General features: G+C 38.0%; 1 protein-coding gene across 13 annotated transcripts in view; it reads right to left on the reverse strand.

The window, feature by feature from the left end:
- Positions 1 to 1,232: 1,232 nt before the first annotated feature.
- Positions 1,233 to 13,398, reverse strand: part of TMEM68 (transmembrane protein 68) — a 33,973-nt gene continuing 21,807 nt past the window's right edge. For 7 of the 13 annotated variants that reach the window (XM_032610201.1, XM_032610199.1, XM_032610204.1 and 4 more), the window contains 3 exons: positions 10,420 to 10,480; positions 7,748 to 7,887; positions 1,233 to 2,063 (listed from right to left, as the gene is read on the reverse strand). In XM_032610201.1, the coding sequence (XP_032466092.1) occupies positions 1,959 to 2,063; positions 7,748 to 7,887; positions 10,420 to 10,480 (306 nt within the window). In that variant the 3' untranslated portion in view covers positions 1,233 to 1,958. Of the gene's footprint in view, positions 2,064 to 4,880; positions 5,847 to 5,872; positions 7,636 to 7,747; positions 7,888 to 10,419; positions 10,481 to 13,398 lie in introns of those variants that run through there. The other 6 variants (XM_032610203.1, XM_032610202.1, XM_032610205.1 and 3 more) reach the window with 6 other exon arrangements.

The following is a 13,398-nucleotide window of genomic DNA, read 5'->3' on the forward strand; positions in this document are numbered from 1 at the left end:
GAGCCTTCCTGTTAATCTGAGTAGCAAAGAAGAAAAAAAGGTTTTAAGTAATGCAGTAAAACTTAAATACTGTAAAAAATAATGGCTTCTGCTACATTAGCAATGAATGTTTCTTTCTACAGATTTTAAAACCCAATAGTTGCCCAAAAATATCATTCTCGTTCATAGTATGATCATTTATTTCTTCATTCCGGAAATATTTATCAATTTTAAACAAACACTGCTCACTGCTAGAGAGGGAAAAAAACTCTGCAAAATATCATTAGTTGACTCTTTTCGTTGAAACTGGAATTAAAAGATATTTATTACACTGGAAAGTCAGGTTTATTCATTGTGGCTGAGACTGATGAATATGATTGTAGGTGAGAAATACATAAATAGTAAAACAAAAAAATCAGTTTAAACTAAGGAAATGTCACATATGTAATCTCACAGGAATATGAACTTCAGTTCAGCTTTTATTTTTATGCTGCTTAATTTTATATACATTACACGTATCATACATACATACTTGTTATACAAAAATTTATACAAAAATCCAAGTAATTTAATATCTTAAAAAGGGAGAGGGACATACTGTATTTGATTTCTGGTACTATCGTGTTTAAATACTTTTAAACTCAGATTTCAAGGAGACAACAAATCGAAAGGCATTAATTTTTCAGAAAGACATGTTCACATAAATTCATTATTCAAGTATATTTTTATTGAAACAATAAACCATCTGACTGGTTGCAAAGACAAGCTGAATAAGCCATGATGTTGAGCAAAAGCAGAGCTTTCTCTCTGTGCTTTCATCAGCCTAGAATCAGCTTCTAACATATGAGATGCAGGGCACAACCGTGATTTCTATCCTGACAGTATTAAATGCCATATCATAGGGCTGACAATGCACACCCTGTACGGCTTGTCTACAGAGTCTCATTAAAAATATAATACTAGAGGGGGCTTCCCTGGTGGCGCAGTGGCTGAGATTCTGCCTGCCCATGCAGGGGACACAGGTTCGTGCCCCAGTCCGGGAGGATCCCACATGCCGCGGAGTGGCTGGGCCCGTGAGCCGTGGCCGCTGAGCCTGCGCGTCCGGAGCCTGTGCTCCGCAACGGGAGAGGCCACAACGGTGAGAGGCCCGCGTACCGCAAAAAAAAAAAAAAAAAAAAAAAAAAAATATATATATATATATATATATATAATATTAGAAAGAATAATAAAAATAATTAGAAATTTTACTTTCCCTAATTTCTTTTTTACTCAACTTGAAAAACAGTACATCATTTTCATTGTCCTTGGCAACTTGACATCATACCTGAAGGAGTAATTTAAACATCCTATGGACAAAATACATAAGCTTCTAAAAGATGTTGGTATTGTTTAATTAATTCAGTTATAATTTCATTCTACAGTCATCAATCACAGCAAATATAAAGAATTTAAAACAATATTCCTCACCAAAGTATTAACATGTTTTTAAAAATTGAATTGTTGAGGCATAAAAACATTATGCGATTTGCCCAAGGTCATGAAAGGAATGAGGGGCAGAGGAAAGAGCGTTTTTTTTTCCTAACTGAAGTGTCTGTACTAAACCCTAGGTTATGCCACCTTGCAAAAGTAGCTCAGTGCAAGAGATACAGAAACTAGATGCATTATTTAGGAATGTTTGTTTAACTTCCATTGCTGTTATTAATAAACTTAACTTTAAGAATCTATGTTTATGATACATTATTAGGAAATTATAAAAAGAACCATGATCATTTTCTGAATAATTAGGCATGTAACGAGTTATTGTTTAAATCTGACACAATGGATTGCAGAAACAAAATTGACAATACAATGTTAAACGAGTTCAGTGAAAGATGCTTATTAACATGGTTTTTTAAAAAATACTAATTATAGAACCCACAAAATTTTGAAGACAGTCCTACAGACATAAACATATTAATATAAATGTATTAAAGAGTCTTCTAGTTGGTCTTTTGTTTGTTATGAAAACGTTCTAGCAAAGCACTCATAATGTTTCCGGGTATTCTTTGGTGCTTATCAATCAAAGCTTGAACGGCAACCTTCGTCTATCAAGAAAACAAAAGAAAGGCCGTTATTCTTTTAGTTCTCAATGTAGATATGTAGTTAGTAAGGATTTTAATATGCTATTACTTATGAGAAGTCTTCCCTAACTTAGCACCCGTCGCTACTCAGAGTAAATGATCTCCTTCTCAGCATGCCCATAGCATATTTCTTTTTTTTTTTTAATGTAATACTGTTTATTTAACTTCAAAACCCTTTCAGCATTCTAAACATACAAAAAAGTAACAGAACGTTGCAAATTGTGTTTAGTACAGAAGGTTCTTGAACTTTCATTGATGCAGTGGTTCTTCCCTGTGCATAGCATATTTCTTATACTTACTTTATTACACTTGAATTACAGATACTGTCTGCATGGCAACTTTCTACACCAGGTTGTAAGCTCCTTAAAATACATCTTAGCATTTCTCCAGCACTGAGCACGGCAATGCCTTGCACATAATAAACACTAAAAAGAACTGAAGGGAAAAAAGTCAGAAGAAACATGTAGCAGGAAATTTTCTGGTAGGCAAATGGAAGTTTTCGCTCCTTTTCACCCATTAGTACATTTTTATGTATTTGTCTTTCATGACCATACACACCAATCACATCAGGCAATGCGACAGGAAAAAGTGAGGAAAACTACGAACGAGCAGATATGCTTTAGTTCTTTACCCCAATTTCTAGATGGTTTAATAGGAATTTAAATTAAGTCATAGCAATGGAAAAGGCAATTAGGATACATCAGGAAATCTTCTAAAACTATTTGTTCCCATTAAATTCATGACAAATTTCAACAATTTTTAATTTATTGTTTTTAATTTATTTTATTGAAGTATAGTTGATTTACAATAACAAATTTTACTTTAAATCAGTTTGTGGCTCTCTAAAAAAACTTTTTCTGTGTGCACATAGTACAGGTAGGCACAACGGTACACACTTCTTTTCAGATGCTAACCTTTAGTAAGCCTTCTTTTTACAAATCTTGGACCTGCATTTATTTTTAAATATAATTAAGAAACCCTAGCCCAAAGATGTATTTTAAAAATATGCCTCTCTAATGCACAAGTTTTCACATCCGTGAGATGAGAACAATTTCATACACTTACGATAAGGATTGCATGAAACTGAAGCCACGTCTTCGGGCACTGAGCACAGCGACTGACACACAGGTTGTGTTCTGTGCCGTATATTTTTAAAAGTTTATTCATTCACTCAGAAAATACTAGATGCTTTGGAAGCTATAACGTTAGTGAAACAAGTCTCTAATCTCAAGGAGCTCATAATAAGCATAATCAAGGACAAAGTAGTTAGAATGTAAGCTCATTTGTGAGCTGTATCATCTGAGATGTGAAAAGAACACATCTGAAGTTCATCGGTGGCCGGTGACCAGGGAAGTTTCCGTGGACGGGGTACTGTTTGGTCTGGGTCTCCCCCGGCCTGTGAGATTTCAGTAGCAGTGAAGAAAGCAGCAAGAGCGAAAAGACCACAGGAAAACAGTTAAGCGACGGAGAGCTGGCATTTCAGGTATGTGTTCATTTGCTGGGCAGTATAAGGCTTTACAGGTAGGTTTCAATTAAATCACGAAGGGAGTTAAATACCAAGTGAAAAAGTAGAGACTTTGTTTGCTATGAATTGATGTATCAAGGAAGAACTTCTGGGTGGAGAAATATGGGGTCTGTGCATTAAGAAAATACAGCTCTCGCAAAGATCACTAATGACCCCCTTGCGTCACTAAATCCTACGGACATTCTTTTCATCTGACGTGACCATTGATCCTGCTTCTGGAACTCACACCCCTGGAGGAAAAGCTAGGTTTTCAGGACGCTCCCTTTCAACCGCCTATTGCAGATTTACACTCCCCAAATCAAGCACTGACTATTCCTCCAAGGCTCAGTAAGCTTTCCACAGCGTAAATTACCATCCATTTGCTGCCGACTCCCAGATTTATATCTCCAGCCGCCCAGCCTCGGATAGGAATGTTCAATAGGACTTCCCTTGAACGTTTTAAAGGCACCTCAAACTCAACGTGCTTCAGCAAATGGCCATGAATCCCGCCCAGTAACCCAAACCTGGGAATCATCCTTAACAATTCCTGCTTCTCATTCAGCGAGAGTAAGAGTCCATAGGTGGCATCCGTTAGCTCACCTCCCAGTGCCACTCACATCTACCCACTTCTCCCCACCTTCCTTCCACCTTAATAGGACATGTGTATTATATATACCTGTACATATAAATACATCTGTACTTAACGTCTGTGTGGATGTGTGTATGCAGAATGCAGAGAGAGCGGCAAAGAGACAGATGGAAACAGAACAGATTTCTTTAAGACTGAGGGAACTTTAAGGCCGTACCCCAAGTGCCCGCTTCAGCTTGAGTACAGTGTATTTTAATTTAGATTTAGTGTCTACGAAATGCATCTTCTCCACAATCAAATGTCTGAACAGTCTAGCTCCCACTTCTTAAATGAGGTTTCATTTCTACATTAATTTAGATGTTAGTAATTTTGGATTTGCGATAATCCAGGGATTATTATGCTACAGTTTATGTTTATATTGTAAACAATGGAGATTGGAAATTCGTGCAATGTATCCACAAAAGGAAAATTTCAAGTATTCTTTATCTCAAGTTTACTTTAGTTCAGCAATGACAACTTACCATCAGAAATATGGGTATGGCAACTATAGATTTAAGGAAATTCCCTCGAGAAATTTTACTAAACTATGCTTTCGCAGACAACTTCTGTTACTTTAGATACTGATAATAAAGTACATAAAGTAACTGGAGACAGTAACTGAGGTATTTCAATGATTCAGGAAGGCCTCTTCTTTTTACCAGTTTGAATTGGTAAATATATATTTTAACATCTAAAATATCTAACTCTACCAGTGCCATGAATATATTTCTCACTCATGAAAAATCAAGTCCCGGGAATATATATATATATATTCTCCTTAACTGAGAAAAATAAGGGAACAGGATTCACTTAATTTTAGACCTGGATGAAACCTCTGAGATATCTATTTTAATCTCCCCATTCTACAGTTGAGGACTCTGAGACTCAGGGAGGAACACACCATTTACCCAGCCTGACTCTGCGGCCTGGTGGGGGAGTTAGGGTTAGGACTCAGATCCCTAAACTTCCAGGCCAGTTTCTCTTCCCTCTCTCTCCACTACCTTGTATCTTAACCATAAAAATGGACGGTATTTGTAAGAAAGTGTTCCTAACTTGTTCTGACCCAATTAAATCCTAATAGTTAGGTGGGAAAAACCTTTTGAAAGAACAAAACAGAGTTCAGCTCTGCTAAAGGAGAATGCATTTGTCAGGGAGCTGCGGAGGTGTGGTACAGGAACAATAAGGTGTGTGGGCAGAAGCAACATGACAGGGTGAGGGCTGAGCCCTGGTGTCATCTGAAATCACCACCGTGAGGCATCACCTGGGGATGGGAGAAGTGCTGTGCACAGAGCCTGCCCGGACCGGGAAACCAGTGTTGGAGGGGTTTCCTTTCAGGAAAAGGATTGCTACACGCTCTGAGTGAACTCACTTAACCAGTTAGTAGAATACCTAGCGGGAGGTACATTTTCTCAGAATGAAGCTCACAGACAAGGAACATAATGTATCATTAATGTTACCTTTGTCAAGCTTCCTACATACCAGCTGCTTGATTTGAACAGTCTCATCTGATGTGACATTCTAGCTGCCTCAGCTGGGCATCCTTTCCTAAGTGCCAGACCTTGCTGAGCCCTGGGCATTACGGTTGCTCGTCCTCTCGGCCTCTTCTGGGCCATCCCTGTGGAAAGGATCCAGTCCTGCCCCGTTAACGCCCAGTGTGGCTGTGTGCCTGCCTCGGCCAGTGTCACTGCGGGTGAACGGCTACTTCCAGTGGCCTCTCCTAAACAAAATCTGCTATTCACGGGCCGAAAAATAGAGTTCCCACCTACTTTTCCAGTTTCATCTCAACCAAATGCTCGCTACCCACTCAGCTAGTGATTCCCCCAGTTTATTCCAGAGCTGTTATTAGCTGCTATTCCAGGAAAAACCAGGAGCTGGTTTTGGTCAGATGAGACTGGGCAAGGCTCTTTGAAACAAAGTTAAGTGGACCTCTTTACTGCGGGGCTTCTTGGAACCTTCACGATGTTCACATGCTTTGCGAAATTCCTGAAGGCGAATTTATTAGGCTCCCTTCCCAACCTCACTCTCCTAGGCCTATCAGGCTGCTCTACACTGTTGGTGTGTGCAGTCAACTTTCCTACACTGTTCCTCTGTTGGAACTCTTCCCTCCTGCCCCAAGTCCGCATGTCCAAGTTCCGTCCGTCTTTCAAGACCTACCACAAATGCCCTCAGTTCTAGGAAGCGTTTCCTATTTTTTCCCTCACAAAGCAGTCTCCTTCCCTTTTGAGCTTCTCCTGGTCTCACTCAAACTCGGCCTCCCTACTGCTTCTAGTGATCTTTCTAAAAGCAAACCTACTACATCAGTCATCTGCTTTCAGTAGCTACCCCTGGCTTTCAAGAAACAAAATCAAGGATGTGCCTTCGTGGTCCAGACACTCCTATGTTTCCAGCCTCATTGTCTATACTCTCTATCCCTTTAGCTACCCCAGACCACCCTCAACTCCCTGAAGACTTTACGCCCGTGCGTGCTGCCATCCTTTCATACGCTGTTTCCTCTACCTCTCTACTCTTCACCCAGCGAATCCCTTTTCGCCTTTCAAAACTGAATTCAAGTATCACTTCCTTCAAGGAGGCATCCCTGGTTTAATTGAGATGTCTTTCCTTTGTGTTTCCATAATACCCTAAAACAGCAGGTCTCAACCAGGGGAGATTTTGTCTCCCAGGGGATAATGGCAACGTCTAGAGATGTTTTTTTATTGTCACGGTGAGTGAGGGATAGCGATGAGATGCTGCCAGCATCTAGTGAGTGAACACCCTAGGGTGCACAGAACAACCGCACAACACAAATACCAATAGTGCCCAGGTTGAGAAATCGCGCCGCAAGCACACCATCGTGCGAACGCATCACCTTAAAAGCATCGATTTAGTTATTTACCTGCCACGCTGGGCCACAAGTTCCTAGAGTCACAGCAGTAGCCAGCAGTCATGGAACACCTACTAGATGGCAGACACTGCTCTCAATGACGGATGTCCTCAATCGCATGTGACCCCCAGGGGTAACTCTGTGAGTGGGCTCCGTTCTCCCCCCTGCTCCCCTGCCCAAGCAAACAAACAGCGGCACCAGAACGATCTGACTTCACAGCCCACACTCTTAAACACGATTCCATTTTCCTCCCAAGGTATTTCTACCAGACAAAGCAATTTCTTTTCATGGAGGTCAAAGCTTTCTTCTTCTGAATATCACTTAATGAAACCTTTTAATTAACGGTGCCGAGAACTTTAACCTCAACACAATTGGCATTTTAGAAAGAACGGTTCTTTGTTGGGGGCAGGGCGGGTGTCCTGTGCACTAGAGAATGTTTACCAGCATCCCCGGCCTCTACCCACTGGACGCCAACAGCACGACCTCCTCCCGAGTCTCATCCGTGGTGACAATAAAAATGTCTCCAGACATTGCCAGATGTCCCCTGGGGAAAAAATCACCACTGATCCAGAACATGCTTGTAGAATTATTAATTTTTAAAATAAAACCTGAAAGTACAAATGTGTCCTAAAACTAAGAAAGAAAGAATAATTTACCTTTTCAGCTAGTTCTTCTGCCGTGATCTTTGGATCGTATGGAATGGGGTCACCTAAATAGGTGCGTAACTTCACTGGAAAACCTCCATACATTGGGGCAAACGGATAGCGGAACTTCTCATACAGCCACCTAAATAACCCTGTTTTAAAGAAAACAAAATCATTTTAATTGGCTAAATATTCTGAGCATGTAACTGTAAACTTTCAAATTAATTATGTAAGACTTAGAGGATGGAGGCAAACAGGATCACCTCCTGGCAATTAATACAATACTTTTTTAAAAGATGAGCTTTTCATTGATCGTAGCAAATGTACCACACTAATGCAAGATGTGAGTAACAGAAGAAACTGGGGAGTGGTGAGGTTTGTGGGTACTCTCTATGCCCTCTGCTCAATTTCTCTGTAAACCTAAAAATGCTCAAAAAACTAAGGTCTATTAATTACGGGGGAAAGATGAGCTTTTAAAAATGTAAGAATTTTAAAAGGCAAACTAATTACTATTATTGAAAAACACAGCATAAAGATTGCAACAAAAAGCTAGAAGCTAAAAAGTCTAGAGACTCACAAATACCTGTTACACAAACAAAAGAAAAAATGAAAGCATAAAATAAATTCAAGTAAACATGAGACTAAAATGCACCAATAAACTAAGTAAAGACTAAAAACATTACTGTAAACTAGGAAAAAGAATTGTTAATGCTAATGACCAACCATGAAATTTAGCAAGATTAAAAGTGGTAATAATGTAACATAAACTGACAGACTAAGTTTAAAAAAAAAGAATCCAAAACATGACAAGCAACATGGAATACATAATTAAGAACTGCTGTGAGGGCTTCCCTGGCGGCGCAGTGGTTGAGAGTCCGCCTGCCGATGCAGGGGACGTGGGTTCGTGCCCCGGTCTGGGAAGATCCCACATGCCGCGGAGCGGCTGGGCCCGTGAGCCATGGCCGCTGAGCCTGCGCGTCCAGAGCCTGTGCTCCGCAGTGGGAGAGGCCACAACGGTGAGAGGCCCGCGTACCGCAAAAAAAAAAAAAAGAATTGTACTGAAAGTTTAAAACACTTTATATATGGAAACATAGAATATACCATAAGACCCAAAGTAATACTCAAAAAAATATACCACTACACACCAACTTTTGAGATATTCAACTTTTAAAGTAAAAAAAGCAGTCAAAAAGAATTTTTTTTTTTTTTTTTTGCGGTACGCGGGCCTCTCACTGCTGTGGCCTCCCCTGTTGCGGAGCACAGGCTCCGGACGCGCAGGCTCAGTGGCCATGGCTCACGGGCCCAGCCGCTCCGCGGCATGTGGGATCCTCCCGGACCGGAGCACGAACCCGGGTCCCCTGCATCAGCAGGCGGACTCTCAACCACTGCGCCACCAGGGAAACCCAGTCAAAAAGAATTTTAAAACCACTTTACAATTAAAGAAACAAAATTAGGAATAATTTCTGGTATGCAGCTTAAATTCTAAAGAAATGATCTGAGAGAAAATTAGAAGGATTAATTACACAACAAAAGTTAAACATCACATCAATCTGCCTTTCCATTCCAAATTTGAAGAAAAAGAACTAAAAAAACATAATGGAATATCAACAATATACCAACACCTACATAAAAGGAACAACAGAAGTTTGAGGTTTTCAGGATGGGATTTGTATGTGGGTGGGAACACTAACAATATAGCAGTAGGGAGAAAACATAATCAATCAAATATAATATATAAACCATAGGGTACAAAGCAAACAATAAAACTAAAAAAAAAAAAAAGAGACTTTGCAAAGAGAAAGCACATTGAATTGTTATCACTCTTATAGTTAGGTTCAAAGCTTACTTTGTTATCAATAAAGTAAAGGTAGGCAAAAAGAACTTTTCAATGTAAACCTATCATGGTTCAAAAAAAAAAAAACAAGAGGTAACCGAAATAAATTAAAGCAAAAGATATCTCCTTAGGTTGTTAATCTTAATTCAATATTTTCTTGTCTAAGAACCTACAGTATAGCACAGGGAACTCTACTCAACACTCTGTAATGACCTATGTGGGAAAAGAATCTAAAACAGAGTGGCTATGTGTATATGTATAACTGAGTCACTTTGCTGTACACCTGAAACTAACACAACATTGTAAAATCAACTAGACTCCAATAGAAATTAATTTCTTAAAATTTAAAAGAGATTTATGCAAACATATATATATATATATATATATATATATATATATATATATATATACACTTTTTTCAGGATAAATAGACTTTCAAATTCTGCCCCCCCCCAATTTTTTTTACTGCCATCCATTTTTACAGCTGTCACTTCCTCAGGAATGAGTTAGGAAGATAGTCTTTATTTACAAATAAGTACATTTGTTTTAAACCTCAACATGGTTTAACACAGTAAATTAGAAAATTCACTCCGTAATTTTAAAAAGCCCATGATAAATAAGCTTCAGTATATACGTGAGACTCTTAACAAAAATCTAACATCTAGAACCGTCATTACTTAGAACCAGTTATCATTTAGAGTTTAAAGAGAAAAACATCTAAATAGTATATGCGTTTTCTAAAGTAATAATTCAAAAAGTTTTCCTGTAGTGTTCAAAAGCCCAAATATTTAAAATATTACATTCTAAATATTACATTATAATTAGAAAAACCATATGAATCAGAACTTACTTGTTCCTCCGAGGGATCTAAATCCTTCTCGAATATTTTGTGTAAACATAGGAATAATGGGCTAAAGAGAGAATTTGAATTAAAAAGTAAATACGTTAATCCATTTGATGTCTCTAATGCAAACTTTTGAGGGCCTGTTTAAGTTACAAAACCGAGGCATTTTAAAAATAAAGGTATACTGTTATCACCAGTGTGATTTATCAGACTAAAATTAACATGATCATTTGTAGAAAAATATAAATTGGAAACACTACCTTCTAGTGGTAATACATAATATTTCATTTACCGACTTTCCTATCATTCCACATGAACTCTTGAAACTCAAAATTAAGATTAAAGTGATCATTAATTTCATTAAGTAAAATGAATGTGATAATTAAACTGGTTTCAGTGGGCTACTGAAGAAAAAGTTTCAAGACAGAAATTCTCTCTATGGAGAAACTTACAAATGTTCAAATGACAAGTTTTAGCAAGATGCTGTCATGGAATTAGTGAAACACCATTTTGTTGTGAGCTTATTAAATCTAATAATGTTCAACATCAATGAAAAGTAATTATAATACTCAACACCAAAAAAAGAAAAAAAAAGGAAAAACATAATACATAAAAGAACTCTTTCTATCATTATTTTGGAGGATGTCTGCTCAAAAGTTCATGGTTTTCATTTTTCCATGAATATTATTGGTTAAATATGATTTTTAAAAAATGGAGACCTTATCTAAATGTCATGAAACGATGGATAAAGTAGCAAAGGATCATGTAAGGAAGTTACATCACGGCGAAACTGAAGTAGATAAAAAATTGAATAAAACACTTTAAAAGGTACACAAAATATACTGAATTAAATGATGTTTTAGAATAGATAAAACTGGAAGGGAGGGCGAGGATCATTTTACTTACAGTCTACTATCAGCATTTGTTAATACAGAATTACTTGCCTGAGTGAGCAGGGTTTGAAACATTTAAATAAGCTGACATTTAAAAAGCCATTCCTTTTCAGCTTTGGAAAGCAGTCAAATCTGGTGGACTAAAGGAAAGAGTCTACAGGCACAGCTTTCTTCATAAAACATACTCCCTTTCAATCACCTAACTGATCATTTATTTATTATCTCTCTCCCCTCACGAGAAGCAAGACCCCCCATAGCAGAGACTTGGTTTCGTTCACTGCTGGAAATACCTAGAACAGTGCCTGGAATAAAGCAGGTACTGAAAGACAGTGTGACAGGTGAACTAAAGAAGGAATGAATCAACAGGACAGAGAGAAAATGCTTCTAAGGAATTAGCTTGTATTCTCTGAATACAAAGGGTAGGAAACAAGCAGCAATTTTAAAACCAGAAAAGCCGGGTAAAGAAGAAGCAGTCCGATGAGTAACTTAAAATCTGATGGAGTTAATTCACAAAGCTAACACCTAAGACAAAGTAGACTGACTCTTTTGTAAAAAAATTCAGATTATGATTTTCCTAAAACCACCACTAGTTTTGTAGAATAAAGTGATGGTTGGAATCCTAATGTTTTAAATACTTCTCCAATGTCTTTAGAGTTGAGAACTTAAGATGCCCAGGAAGGAACAGAAAGCTTTCAGCTCACATATACACAACTTTGCCTTCTCTGATCAGTGCTGCTAGGTTTTTGTCTACTGACTGGCATGAACCCCGAAGTTAGTATTGAAGGATGCACTTTATAAAGACTCTTCAGGTATATATATATCATCCTTTAAATGGCTAACTCTCCAGAAGCTGGGCATTTCTAGAAGATACTGAACAGGAGAAGGCTTACCCTACAAATTCAGTATTCCAGGCTATACCCTGGTTTCTAAATTTACATTCAAGCTTGCAGCCTTACAGCTGCAAGCATTACCTTATTACAACTTCATACTGTAGTTGGTTCCTTTGTTTGCGCACACTTTGTATAACAAGGTAGTTGCATAAGTAACCTAGAATCAAATTGATTACATGTATACATGTATCTCTGTACATGTATGTACACGTGTGTGAAGAGGTAGAGAATGTGTATTTTGTTAAAACTATTCTTGGGGAATAGAGCGTGGCCTTGGAGTCTTAACTTTGCCACAAAAATTTCAGTGGGAACCATTGGACAGGTCACTAAACCTGTTTCTTCATGTATGAAATGACAATAATAATAATTATCCCGTCTCAAGGTTTTTATAGATTGAGATAATACATATAAACAATTTTATTGAAACGAACGCTATTTTCTTTTACATCTGTTATTGGTTTTCCAATTAGAGTAAATGGGCTCATTTTTTCCCCAAATTATTTAGCTACGAAATTACCTAAAAATTCTTAGCAAAGTCAGAATTCTGAGGAATTCACAAAATAAGAGTGATTTAGATTATATCAAAAAGCCCGTAACTTGCAGACGAGCCTTAAATACTTTCTGCCAATATTTTGTGAATTTCTGTCGATGACCTAGATTTTCACTTGAATTTCCATTCCTTTGTTTCAATTTAAATGTGGTTAGTCTTGTAACAACAGTCGTAACTTTTTATTCAGTTTATGATAATTCTGTGAGACCTAAGAAGGGCTCTTTCAAATAAGCTGCTGGTGCCATTTACAACTGTATCCACATGTGACTGAAAGGCTTCCCTCGCGGATCTGCAAGGCCCTCTAATCTTGGGGTTGGCGGACTCACTGTGAAGTGTACCAGCTGCCTGCAGTCCTGAACTGTAAGCTCTGCTTCTGACTTGCTGTGTGACAGGGTCCCTCCATCCCTTCATCTCTGTGTGTCTGAGTCTCCTCATCTGTAACATTGGAATAATTACATATGTCACCTACTTACTGTACAGGGGTACCAACATAAAGCCTTTAAAAGTGCTAAGAAAGGTTAGGGTGGTACAAGATTTATCAGTGATGCAGTGCTATTTTGTAAATCAGCAACGTTAAAGATTTTCGTTTATTAACTTGTAAAAGGCTGTTTATTAAATTTTCTCAAGTTTTGTATAAAAAACCTTAAATTAT

The sequence above is a fragment of the Phocoena sinus genome, chromosome 17 (genome assembly GCF_008692025.1).
Source record: "Phocoena sinus isolate mPhoSin1 chromosome 17, mPhoSin1.pri, whole genome shotgun sequence".
Lineage (NCBI taxonomy): Eukaryota > Metazoa > Chordata > Mammalia > Artiodactyla > Phocoenidae > Phocoena > Phocoena sinus.